General features: G+C 32.6%; 1 protein-coding gene across 2 annotated transcripts; it reads left to right on the top strand.

Annotated features, from left to right (window-relative positions):
• The first annotated feature begins 270 nt into the window (after positions 1–270).
• Positions 271–5,587, top strand: LOC122608355. Of its 2 annotated transcripts, XM_043781452.1 has the most exons (15): positions 271–427; positions 1,498–1,579; positions 1,669–1,768; positions 2,025–2,162; positions 2,608–2,712; positions 2,821–2,904; positions 2,978–3,093; positions 3,173–3,274; positions 3,371–3,487; positions 3,635–3,691; positions 4,140–4,206; positions 4,293–4,346; positions 4,875–4,949; positions 5,037–5,072; positions 5,169–5,587. In XM_043781452.1, the coding sequence occupies exons 2-15, from the start codon at positions 1,536–1,538 to the stop codon at positions 5,304–5,306; spliced, it is 1,233 nt and encodes a 410-aa protein (XP_043637387.1). In that variant the 5' UTR covers positions 271–427; positions 1,498–1,535; the 3' UTR covers positions 5,307–5,587. The 2 variants fall into 2 exon arrangements, with proteins under 2 accessions (XP_043637387.1, XP_043637394.1); XM_043781459.1 differs by lacking the exon at positions 271–427 and having other exon boundaries at positions 1,439–1,579.
• The last annotated feature ends 7,472 nt before the right edge of the window (positions 5,588–13,059 follow it).

The following is a 13,059-nucleotide window of genomic DNA, read 5'->3' as shown; positions in this document are numbered from 1 at the left end:
AAGTCGTCTAAATTAATTAATATCTTATTATTAGTGGAGGAAACAAAACCATTAACTAATTATCTAAGGATATTATAGCATAATCACCCAATCAATTAATAATGATTTTACCTTTATAAATTTCAAACCATGTATACAAATAATATTTTGTCCCTATCATTAAAACACAAATTGAAAAGAAATCAAAAGATATAATTCCAAACAACACGAAATAAGCGCCCAAATTTCATCTTTCTTCAGTTATACTATCAATTAAAGTTTTTGTAACCCACATTTTATTGCTGATTAACTTCACGAAGAAAACATTACCATAAATACATATCACATTTTTTGATTCACGAAATCTTTAAGATAAATAAAAGTTGTTCAAAACCCAAACTGTTCTCCTCAAAATAATTGTGGGTTTTTCCTCAAAAGCAGTTTTAAGGTACTCTTTCATGTTAAAGTTTCTTACTTTATCGTGTTTTTATGTGTGTGTTTTGCTATTTAAGCTATTCAAAATATATTATATATATATATATATTGTGCAAGAAAGATTATTTCTTATTTTTTAATATATGCAGTAATGATACGGTGAACTGAGTGTAAGTAATCTGGGTTTTTGAAATGTTTTTATGTTGATCAAGGTACTCAATACTTAGGGTTTTGTATTTTTTTAGAACAAAAATTACTTTGTATTTTTAAGCTAAATCATATGGGTTTTTAAAAATTTTATTTTTAATTAATGGATTTTGTTAATACCAGCAAAATCTTGTAGGTGGGTGATCATAATTTTCGGGGCGTTTATTTTTATGTATAATAATACTGTGTTAACTAGGGCTATGATCAGCAAAATCTATTTATTTACACTTTTGATTTTTTTGGTTGTGGGTGTTGGGAAAAATGTAAGCTTGGTGTATAAACAGGTTTAATTTAGTCAGTTTGTCAAAGTTTGGTCAGTTTCTTGATTATTTTTTGTATATTTTTATAGAAAATTTATAGGGGAATCATGAGTTTTCTTGGTTTGTTTTTTGTGTGAAATGTAGTTAAAGAATTAGGTCCAAGATTGTGATTTAGGTTATATTAGGAATTTAGGATTCTTGTTCTTGCGTCACTTTTCGTATTTGGTGTACAACTAGTTTTTAGAACCTTTAATGCTCAATCATGGGCTTTGTCGTCGAGAGAAATATTTGGGTCTAAAAAAGAAGAAAATATTCTGAAGTTATTGCATTCGGGCAAACAATTAATACGGTCATCTAGTTGTTTTTGCGGTAATTCATTGTGATTCAATGAGTTAATTGCAGCACAAGATGATAAACAGTAATCCAAACTGTATCTCTATAAACTACTGGAATTTGTCTTTTTCCTCTTGATGTGTTGTATACTTGTATGTATTGAATTGAATTATTATATTCATTAATTATTTGTTGAATGCTGCTGTGGTGTATGTAGATCTTTTCCGCTGATCTAAGCTGTCTTTTTTGTCATTTCTTACTTGACTGTATCGGTTTTCCATAGAATGCAAGTTGTTTTTAGAGTTTAATTATCTTGTCGCAATGAATTTTGAAGACTATAAACGAAGGGGAACAACTTCTCGTAGGTTTGTGTCTTTTTTTCTTCTATGTTATACTTTAGTATTATTGATGAAACTATTAATGCATAACTTAGTTCTTCATGATGTAATATCAGAAAACCAAACGAGTGTATGAGGGCTATCGTAACGATAGTAGTTGGTATTGTTTTGGGCTTCTTCATTGGAGTATCATTTCCTGCCTTTTCACCGCCAAAGGTACATATTTTACCTATATTCGATAATAGTTGTAGGTTATCTTTGACTTAAAAGGCTACGAGGGCTAACTGTAACCATCAAATGTATGATATTTGACTTCAAATTTGTCAAGTTTTTTTGTGGGTTTTTATTTTATTTTATTTTAATGTTGGGTAGTCTGTAGACAAATGGATAACTAGATAGAAGTGTTTTAAACATATCTGAGTTGAAAAAAAAATGCTTTAACGAAACCGTATATATGGTTTGAAATTGTTAGATCAAACTCGTACCTTCAATTGATACATACCTTGGTGACAAAAATTCGGGCCGCTCTACACAAACCATCTTAAATGTGATTTCTGTGGCGAGAGACAATGTTTCAACCAAAGCTAAAATGCTGGATGATCCACTGGAGGTAATATTGTTTCATATCTATTGCTTTTTATAGGTTTCCTTTTCTTCCAAAGTTGGTTGAAACTACAAATTTTGAGTGTCAGTGAACAGTCTGTACAGAGTACAGATATGGCGGGCTGTTGGCGATGATGGATTTCTGTAATAAATGTTGAATGAACTATAAATGTTTGTTTGTGTGCTGAATACAGTGACAGAAGATTACCATTTTAACTCTTAATTGTCGAAAATATTTTCAGTTTTGTGAATTATCAGATAGAATTTATTTTTGAATCATTATTCTGAATTATGTATATACAAAATTATTTGAGGCATTGTTAACAGATACATTAAGTGATAGAAGTACAACAACATCATTTATAACTTGACATGTGATTCCAGAAGAAAATTTATAGAATCAGTGCATTCATAATTCAACCGAAGTGTCTTGAACTAGAACTTCATTGCAGATTTTTGTGTCAACTAACCCTCGCGGTGCAGAAAGACTACCTCCAGCTATTGTTGCTTCTGAATCAGACTTCTATCTCCGCAGACTATACGGAAAACCTAGTGAGGTTAGCCTCTCCCCCACATGAAATCTTTGGTTGTTCATGCTCTTTCCAGTTAGCTACATGAGTGACTTGTTAAATTTCCTAACATCTAATTGCTTTTTTTGTTTGCAGGATCTAACATTCAAACCAAAGTATCTTGTAACTTTCACTGTTGGTTATAATCAGAAAGATAACATTGATCAAGCAGTCAAAAAGGTTGAGTTATCTCTTTCTTTCACCACCCACCACCCTATAGCTAGCTTAGTCCTAATGGTTTACTATTCAACAGTTTTCAGGCAACTTTACAATCATGTTGTTCCATTATGATGGCCAAACAACTGAATGGGATGAGTTTGAGTGGTCAAAAAAAGCCATTCACATAAGTGTTCCGAAGCAAACAAAATGGTAAAGAAACTTGCAAGATTTTAAACTTTTATGCTTTTTAGATTGCGCAGTAGTTTTGACTTTTTATTGACTTCTAAAGGTGGTACGCAAAAAGATTTCTGCACCCCGACATTGTTGCGCCATATGATTACATATTCATCTGGGATGAAGATTTGGGAGTTGAGAATTTTGACTCTGAAGAGTGAGTGCAATGGCATTCGGCTTGTGTTTATTAAGTCTTTTTAAAGTCAATGTTTAACTTTGAATTTGGAATGTTCTTTTAATCCTTATGTTTCAGATACATAAAACTTGTAAAGAAGCACAAACTGGATATATCGCAGCCTGGTCTGGATCCTGAAAGTAAGGGCTTGACATGGCAGATGACCAGACGGCGGGAAGATCTTGAAGTTCACAAGTAAGGCTACACTGTCTGTTTACATACTTGTGAAGTAATTTCCATACCACAACATATGTGAATAAATTTGAAACTTCTTGTTTGAATTAAATGAATTGATGATGTGATGTTTTTTTTATGTTTTTTTTTTTTATTACGGTTTGGCAGGGAAACTGAGGAGAAACCAGGATGGTGCAAGGATGCACATTTGCCTCCATGTGCAGCGTATGAACAAGCTTTTCTTTTTTCCTTTCTAATCGATGATCTACATACACGTGCTTTCTGACCACCATTGAAAGAAAAAAAAGAGCGGTGGTTTGACCTTTTTAGTCAAACAGCCTAACTATGAAGTATGAGCACTGATATATCTAAATGTCACAATTTGGACCAATTTACTTTAAAATGGGCCAGTAATTGTATTAAATGCATTAACAGTTTGTAAAACTCCATAAAGAAGAAAAAGCATTGGTGGTCCATTTGGGCTGATTCGTTTTACACTGTCTTGACATGTTACTCGGCCTTCCCATTTTACCACCTTTGTTTGAGATTGGCATACACCGACTATAAAAACTTTGTCTTGAAATGTGGCAACTTTTGTGGGACCAGGTGGGGGGGGGGGGGGGGTGGTATAATGGAATAATTCTGACTTTGTTACTTATGATTACCCATACAGATTTGTGGAGATTATGGCTCCTGTATTCTCTCGAGAGGCTTGGCGTTGTGTGTGGCATTTAATTCAGGTATCAGTATATCCTATACTATGATATGATTAGAAACGTTCCCAATTACTTTTTGTAATTTAATTTTTCCTTGGTTATAAATGCAGAATGATTTGGTTCATGGATGGGGTCTTGACTTTGCACTCCGAAAATGTATTGAGGTAATGCATGTTCATGTTGTTTACCCAGTGGTGGATCCACCGTTATAATGGGAGGGGGGAACGGCCCACTCAACTTGGCCTTATTTTTACAGAGTATTTGAAGTCCATGGTTATTTTTTTTGCCTAAATCTATGAGGCTCTTCATTTGGGTTTTATTTTTTGCAAGACCCCCTTCAGTTCATCCTTTTTTTAGTTTTTAACAATTTAGAGTGAGTTCATAAAAAAATCGAGTTGTGAACCAAGTTGGCCCGTGGCCCTGTGGGTTTCATGATACATGCAAATGTAATATAGACATTTAAGTAATCATGTTCCTTCATATTGCTGCTTATGGGCTTTAATGTTTTTTGCCCCCTTCTGAAAAAACATTCTGAATCTATCTGCCACTATGTTGGCCACAAATTATTATTATTTTTGTTTAGTAATTTGTTTTTTTCAAACCAATAGTAATTTAAGAGGTTTTATGAATTTAAAACTTAAATACACTTTGACGTAATAAGAGTATCTTCTTTTCCTTTTAATGCACCATAGCCTGCTTACGAAAGGATTGGAGTAGTTGATGCACAATGGATTGTTCATCAGGGTGTGCCCTCACTTGGAAACCAGGTACGATAAGCCAGTACTCAAAATTTTCCATGTAAGTTTGGCGCCCCGGGTACCATTATGCTCTAATCTTTCTTGTTCAATTTATAGGGCAGCGAAGAAAATGGGAAGGCGCCATGGGAAGGGGTATGCAGTGAAATTTCTCCATCATATACTGGTGTATAGGGCTGCTTTTTAAATCTGCTTGACTTGACTTTTTGGCGTCAAATCTTTTTGTGACAGGTTAGGGAAAGGTGCAAAAGCGAGTGGAAGATGTTTCAAGAGCGTGTATCAAATGCAGAAAAAGATTACTACAAGTCGATTGGTGTTGTATCTACGGATCATGAAGCAAATTGGGTGACAGTCGACAGAATTCAGTAGTGTTTTAGTATCACTGATATGTTTAGTTATAGATTACATGGTATATGATGTTAGGGGCACATCTTTATTAGGTACTAATACTCGAGTAGTATTACTGAGAAAATGTTTAACGTTCTCAAAGGTTAAAAAGCGTATCATGCTGAATTGTGTCTGCTTCTGCTGGAGATGTTCTTTGCCTAGCTGCTACGTTGGGTTGGGTTTAAGGGTTCATTTTCAATGATACCGGTTTTTGCCGAACCATGTAAGCAAATCATCTTATATACATCATTTATTTTATTTCATACCATAAATACATATTTGCGGGAAAAAAAAAGAGAAAAGAATACACATCTTTGTGCTAAATATACCCAGTAGAAAATGAATAATGTATATGACACAGTAGTTAACCTCCCATCATAGACATTGTCTTGCCAAGTTCAAAGTTTTTGTGCCTTGATTCAATGAAGTCCGCAGCTGCTGCATTAATATCTTCTTTCTTTTGCATGAACCCGTTCAAGTTCTTGCGTGCATAGTAGTTTATGACCCTAGTGTTATCTATCGTTTGGCTCGGGATTCTCTTGAACCCATCCCCAACAAAATAGATGTTAGAATATGGAGGCGTGTCGTGTAGCTTGTGTGGTGTTTCATTCATCTTCTTATTTGAGGATTCGTGGTTATGATCATGTGCGGTTGTATTAATGTGTGTATACTTTGACATGTCCATGTTTTTCAGTTGAAATTGCCGTTGGTTGTTGATGGAATAGAAATATATATAGAATGATAGATATATGAAGTTATGTTGAACTCCAACTACATATTTATATACAAGTCTATATGTTGATAAGAAGGCGGAAAAGGAGTAATGAAATCTGATTCCCGTTTCCTTTTTTTTTGTGATTATTTTGGAGGTTATCAATTGACTGATGATTGCATTTCTAATATATTCGGTCGTATCTTCTTGAAGTGACTTTGACAAATCTAATATATGATTCGGTATTGCGTCGTTAAAAAGGTTGGCAGGTTATGCTTTCTGGCTTAGATTTGACCGCTTGTCCACGCTACGATATTGTGACGGAAAGATCTAGAAAATTTTCACTCCACGTTTTATGGTAGAAAAATTTTTTGTGACATGTTTGATATAAAACTATACCCTTACGGCCTTACCTAATATAGATTATTAAATTTTGGTCTTGTGCATACACATAATGCGTTAAGTTAAAATTTAACTGAAAGAGTTTGAGTGCTTTAATGGTGTAATGATATTATCAGTAGATTGATATAATTGTCGAAATTATATATAAGCTAACATATAATAACTTAAGAACAACAAGAATCCATTGAAGATTGAGAGGAAAAAACGGTTTTGGAATTATTCAGTATTTTTTATTATTATGATAAAAGAATAATAATACAAAGTATTTATACATCAGCCTAACTAACTTTAACCGACCTACACATATTTACATAATATACCCTTGTACTATCATAATTTACAAATGTAATCTAAACTATTAAACAAAGCATAGCAATGTAAGCTAAACCGATCTACACTCCTTAAAGTCTTAAACCATCTTCTATGCCAAAGATATTGATTTGTGATGATGTTGATGGCTGGTTCACTGGTTATGTCTTTATAACTTATTAATTGTTAGTTTGGTCAAGTATATTATACGACGGGGTGGCAAATTTCCTTTATAACCAGTGGCGAATTTTTTATATTTGTATGTGTGTAGATGTATAACATGAGGATCAACCGGAGTTTTTCAAGATCAAAGTAGGTTCTAAGACCCACCTTCTATTTCACTAGATCCGTCCCTAAATACAATAAAATAGATTCAAACGTTATTGTGAATTAGTATAATTGAAATGTAATTGAAATTTTGCTAAAGTGTTTTTTACTTTATTTTCAAAACATAGAATTAAAAAAATAAAAATAATAATCACTTTTTTTTTTCTTTTTTTTTTTTTATAGCTTTATCGTCTCGGTTTTTAAAGTTTATAAGACATTAGAGCTAATGGTGTGGTAATGCTCGGATCTTGGTGTTGGCTAGATCTTGGAGGTGGTGTCGGAAATTCATCTAACAAGATGACATTTACTTGTTGAACCTGTTAACGTATAGGTCACCTAAATTCCATCTGGTACAAAGATTGAAAGTTTGTAGATGGAAGTCATAGAACAATTATATATATATATAAAGTAATTTCATAGTACAACCATTTCCATGAAAAATAAATAAATTAACATTTGATCAGTTATTTAACCTTATTATTTTTGATTTTTTGTTTAGATATATAGACAGCCAAAAAAAATCTCACGAAGTCCACACATATTTGTGTCCACCATGAGACTCTTGAAGGCACTTATAGTTTGATGGGTTATCACGATTACGATTACTTTGAGCCTTATATAAAATTAGTAAGTTTAAAAGGAGAAAAACATATCTACTTGACTTCATACGCACTGAATATATGTTTGATCATTCTCTGAAATGACTCGTTCTAATGTGAACTTGGTTTGTATTAGTTCCTTTTTTTATTTTCTAATTTTAACAGCGAATTAATAGTTAGCATTTGAAACACCACAATAACATCCAACTAGACAGTTAGTACCGCCGGAGTTAACTTAATTAGCACCCAGAATTTACCTTCAAGAATTGAAAGAAGATTAGAGAAAAATGGAAACGAATTTCCTTGATTATCCAGAGTGAAATGTAAGCGTGTGTGCTTGATTGATTTTCAGAGAATGAATGAATACAACTAAGTGTTAGTTTTTTTAACTAACAAGGAGTAGTTAGTGTAAAACACTTGTTGGGTTGCATGATCAATTGATCACCAACAGGTGCCACACTTCTAACACTTTTAGCTTAGACAAATGTTGTTCTAGGTGTTAAACCAGGAACAACATAGCCCATGAAGTCAAAAAACGGAGCCGAGGTGAGCTAGCAAAAAATAAAAAGGCGGCTCGCTGCGATGCGATCGTGCTAAGTACGCCACTAAAATGCCACATTACGCCTCATCGCCCATGACCCCGGTCCCAATCCGGGCGCGTCGTGTGCCAACTTAGGGTGTGACCCCCTTATAAGGAATTTTTATTCCTCCAACACTCTTTCTTATAAACACACTTAATGTTTATTCCACTAGCAATGTGGGACAAACCCACATTACTTAAACATTAATTACTACGTACACTTTCTAACATATATATTCACGTACTTGTAATTTTATGTTATTAGAATAATATATTTCAACATATGAAATATAGATTACATTTAAATTTCCAACATTAAACCCCTTGCAGAGATGCTTCAGATGGGGGATGCAGTTTATTAGTCTTGCAACTCAATCGGGCCGACTTAGGTTAAGAAAGGTAAATTTAAAAGTTCAGGGTACGGTGTTCTTCTGGTTGAACCATGCATTGAGCCTTATATGGCTTTTAATTAGATCAAGTTTAAGAAGTCTTTGGTAATACACATTGTTTATTTTAAATAATTTACACGCACCTTAGTACTTACATTACACATTAATTTGTAGAAAGGAAAAATAAAATAAAAAATACAACATTCATCAAACTTTATTAGCAAACATGAGTAGTAAATAATGAAGGAATGACACACGTACAATTAGCCTCCCATCATAGACATGGTCTTGCTAAGTTCAAACTTTTTGTGCCTTGACTCAATGAAATCCGCAGCTTCGGTATCTATATCTTCTTGGTTTTGCATTGACGACCCAGCATTCATATTATTCTTGCGAGCATAGTAATTTGTGACCCTAGTGTTTTTTATAGTATGGCTTGGGATTCGCTTGAACCCATCACCAACAAAATAGATATCAGAATAAGGAGGTGTGTTGTGTAACTTGTGTGGCATTTCCTTCATCTTCATCTTATTTGAGGATTCGTGGTGTTGATGCGTGGTTGAACTGTATGAATTTGACATATCAATTAAAGTGTTTTTTTTCGGTTGAAAACGGTTTGTTGATGGAATAGATGAATGAAGTAATGCTCAACTTCAAGTGCATATTTATATGGAGGGAAAAGTGAGCATGAGGCTGTTATGCATCTAACTTGGGTGAAAAACCCCTCACATACTAATATTTTAATATTTTAAATAAATACATGGCCCCCCATGATTTTTACCTTTTAAAAAAAGGTATGTGAGGGGTTTTTCACCCAACTTGGGTGCCTAACAGCCTCATATTCTCTTCCCCTTATATGAATACATGTGTTTGTAAAAGGGTACGTGGAAATTAAAAGAGTAAGCTAGGGAATCCGATTCCTATCTCGCTTTTATTTATTTTGAGGTGTTGTATCAATCGAGAAATTACGTACATTTCTTAGATTCGGTCTTGTTTTGTGGCTTAATTAGTCGATAGTATCTTGTTAATTCAAGTCATTTCGAAAGGTAGGCAGCTTAATTTCACTTTTCGCCTTAGGTTTGGCTAGTCGTCGAGCCTATATATATATATATATAGTCCACATATACACGGCAATAATTAAGAGAAGTGTATATAGTCGATATTTGTTTTTTCAATAATATTGTATAGTCATTAGGATTAAATTCAAATATAATGGCTTACTTTTGATTTTATAATTCGTTGTAATTGGGGCATCTTTGATTAATTTGGTCAAATGCTGCTAAGGTACGTTCTTATATGAGTCTAGAAGAAAAAGTCGGAATATATAGAGTATTTTGATGTTACGGGATTGAAAGTAATTGAATTTGACTATGCAAAATCATTACTTGTGGTACACGGATGACGGATGCATGTATTATTTTGCACATGTCTCTTTAAACAAAATTAATTTCATTAAATCACTTTCTGAGCCTCTTATAATAGATTGATTAAGGAATCTCTCAAAAATTTTATTTGAATAATCCAATACATTTGCCGTAACGTTACATGTTTTATAATCGTGACAGGATCTATAGTACGTTTTGTATGTCGAATCACATACACGTCAATTCATATAACTTCAATTTTTTTTTAACAAAAATAGAACTGACTAACCAATTAAATTTACTTTAATTTATGAAACTGATTTATTAATTAGCTATAAATTAACTTACAATTACATGTAGAATAATTATTCTATTGTTCGAGATTACTGTCTCTCCTTTGTAGTATCGAATTTTCTGGTTCCCGGATCTTGTATGAGACTACATCAAAAACATCATGTAAGTGAAAACCGATGATTCAGTCTTTGTGGGTGGGGATTTTCCTTCTGCCTTAATCGTATGTGGTACGAGTTTTTTCACCTTTTGTAGTCTTTGCTGTTAAAGGCCTCGGATAATCTAGAATAGGTAGTTTTTTTCGAATTCTAGATTTATAATTATACCATTGTTTGTCTTTAGCATTTTGCTGGTGACTTTATTTATTTAAATATATATAATTTTCTGCCGTTTAAAAAAAAGAAAAAAAAATAATAATAATGTAGAGTAGACATGAGGGTTAATTTCAATCACAGGCCGAGTTCAAAACCTGACTACCTCTTGTGGAGTTTTTCTCATCATGTAGTTTATTAATGATGTATATGTTAATTTATTGTCTCTAAAAATAATTTAGCCTAGTTAATTTTATTATTGATCTGTGAATACTTATCCGTAAAACACGTACTGCCTAAGATCATTTCCAATGGAAAATGTGAAAGGCAAGGTTTGAGGAGCAACAGCATGGAGCCCTTTGCCTTGCCGAGCCCGGCGTAGATTGGATTTTTTACATTAATTGTATTCTAATTGATTGGAGATTAATTAAATTTAAATCTGAGTTTAGAAGTGGATTTCAACGTGAACAGTTGGAGATAAAATATTTAGTATGAGAGGTAGACGTGACAACTTTCAAACTGAGTTCGATATGAACGGATCGATGGGAATGATTATCCAAATGAAGGTAAAATATTGAACTTGGTTAATTATATATTAATTAGTACTCCCAGTCATCCGACCCGGTTTATGTATAGCGAGCTAGTGAATTAAATGAAGTTATACATATCTCGTCATTTGACAATATATATGCATTGTGAATTTGTCATTTTTCGCCATAAATTACCATATGTACGTAAAAGTTTCACTATACACGGTTAAACTATGATTATTAGGCCGTAAATTTTTACATCCACTCTATATTCTACGTTTGGCTAATAACATTAGCACTAATTTAAAGACGATCGATATGTAACATAAAATCTTCATTCCATATATATTGTCATTTCATATCGTAAGAATAACATTTATTTACGAATAAATAATACAACATTATGTATCAAAATAATTAGCTAGTGCGTAGATTGCATGTCCAAATACATGTACGTACAGATGAAACAAAATAAAATATATATATGATTTGTACGTTTGGCCCCCAATCATAGACATTATATATATATATTGCTAGTTACGTAGTAGTTGAAACTTTTTATGCCTCGACTGAATGAAATCCGCGGCTTGTGCATCTATATTCTCTTCATCTATGGGGAACCCATAATTGTGCCTGCGGTCATAATAGTTGGTGACGCTGCTAGTAGTAATTGCTTGTGGTTGTTTACGGATATTCTTGAACTCGTCATAGCCAACCGAGTAGATATCATGATAAAGAGGCGCGTTTAGTATCTTGTGTGGAATTTCTTCAGTTTCTTCAGCGAGGAGCTAAGGTGGTGGTGATGAGAAGTTGAATTGTAGGTATTCGACATATATAGAGAGATATGCTTAATTGGATTTAGTATATAAGTTAGTTTCAAGTGGTTAATTGATGAGTTTTGTGTTGTATTTGGGACTCATACTTATATGAGGTTTTGCACGTGCATGTTAAGTTGAATTGTTGATCGATCTAGATGCATGGCGGAAAGTGTAATCGAATATTGATATGATATGATCATTTCTTTTTCACTTTTATTGGAGTACATCAATTTAGATCTCTATCAATTTTTTCAATTATAAAAAGTATTTCTAAATACATTATAAATTATAATATTCTAGTTATGGTCAAAACTTGCACATCTCCCATCCATGATAATTAAAAAGAGGCACTGGTAGTAGTATTGTTATTAATATTAAAATAATTAATATAAATAGAGGTAATGTAGTTATTTTAAATATTGAATGATGTATGTTGTAAATGATATTATGTATATATTAGGTGAGATATTTAAGTTTCATTAAAGTTATTATAGGTATATATTTTATAAAAAAATTAAATAAAGATAGTTATTTCTTTAGAGAAATTGTACATAACTTTCATTCTTGTTAAATACATTGATACATAATACTATTATTATTATTATTATTATTATTATTATTATTATTATTATTATTATTAAATTTTTAAATAACTCTCCCCGTTCTACCATTCAAAACAGGTCGTATGGAGTATAGCCAAGAGGTTAGCTAGTCGGACTAATTGGGGGCTTATCTAGAGACATACTGAAAACCATGCCTTTTGAACCAAACGCAACGATTCCAAATCAAAAGAAAAAAGGAGAAGGGAGATGGAGTGCAGCGTGTAGAGCACATGTAACAGACAGTCGGGTTATAATCTTTTTACCTTAAATAGAACCTAGATATAGTCTTTTTATCTTAAATAGAGTAAAATTATTTATATCTTAATCTCTTTAATACACCGTCATAGTATAAAATCTAAAATTCATTAAACAACGTTGGGTTATGTTATTTATTTTTTATCACTACAACAAATATGTCATTTTCTCACACTTCTTTTTTCATACTATTAAAAAGTGTGAAAAATTTTGTTAATTTAATCACATTTAAAACTGTGTAAAAAT

Source organism: Erigeron canadensis, chromosome 1 (genome assembly GCF_010389155.1).
Source record: "Erigeron canadensis isolate Cc75 chromosome 1, C_canadensis_v1, whole genome shotgun sequence".
Taxonomy (NCBI): Eukaryota; Viridiplantae; Streptophyta; class Magnoliopsida; order Asterales; family Asteraceae; genus Erigeron; species Erigeron canadensis.
Note: the sequence above shows the minus strand (reverse complement) of the source record. Positions and strands in the feature narration are given on the sequence as shown.

Excerpts from the sequence above, each read along its gene's own strand:
- LOC122608355 (XM_043781452.1), top strand. The coding sequence starts at position 1,536 with ATGAATTTTGAAGACTATAAACGAAGGGGAACAACTTCTCGTAG. Across the intron at positions 1,580-1,668 it reads AGGGGAACAACTTCTCGTAG|AAAACCAAACGAGTGTATGA; the intron begins GTTTGTGTCTTT and ends ATGTAATATCAG. Across the intron at positions 4,207-4,292 it reads GTGTGTGGCATTTAATTCAG|AATGATTTGGTTCATGGATG; the intron begins GTATCAGTATAT and ends TTATAAATGCAG.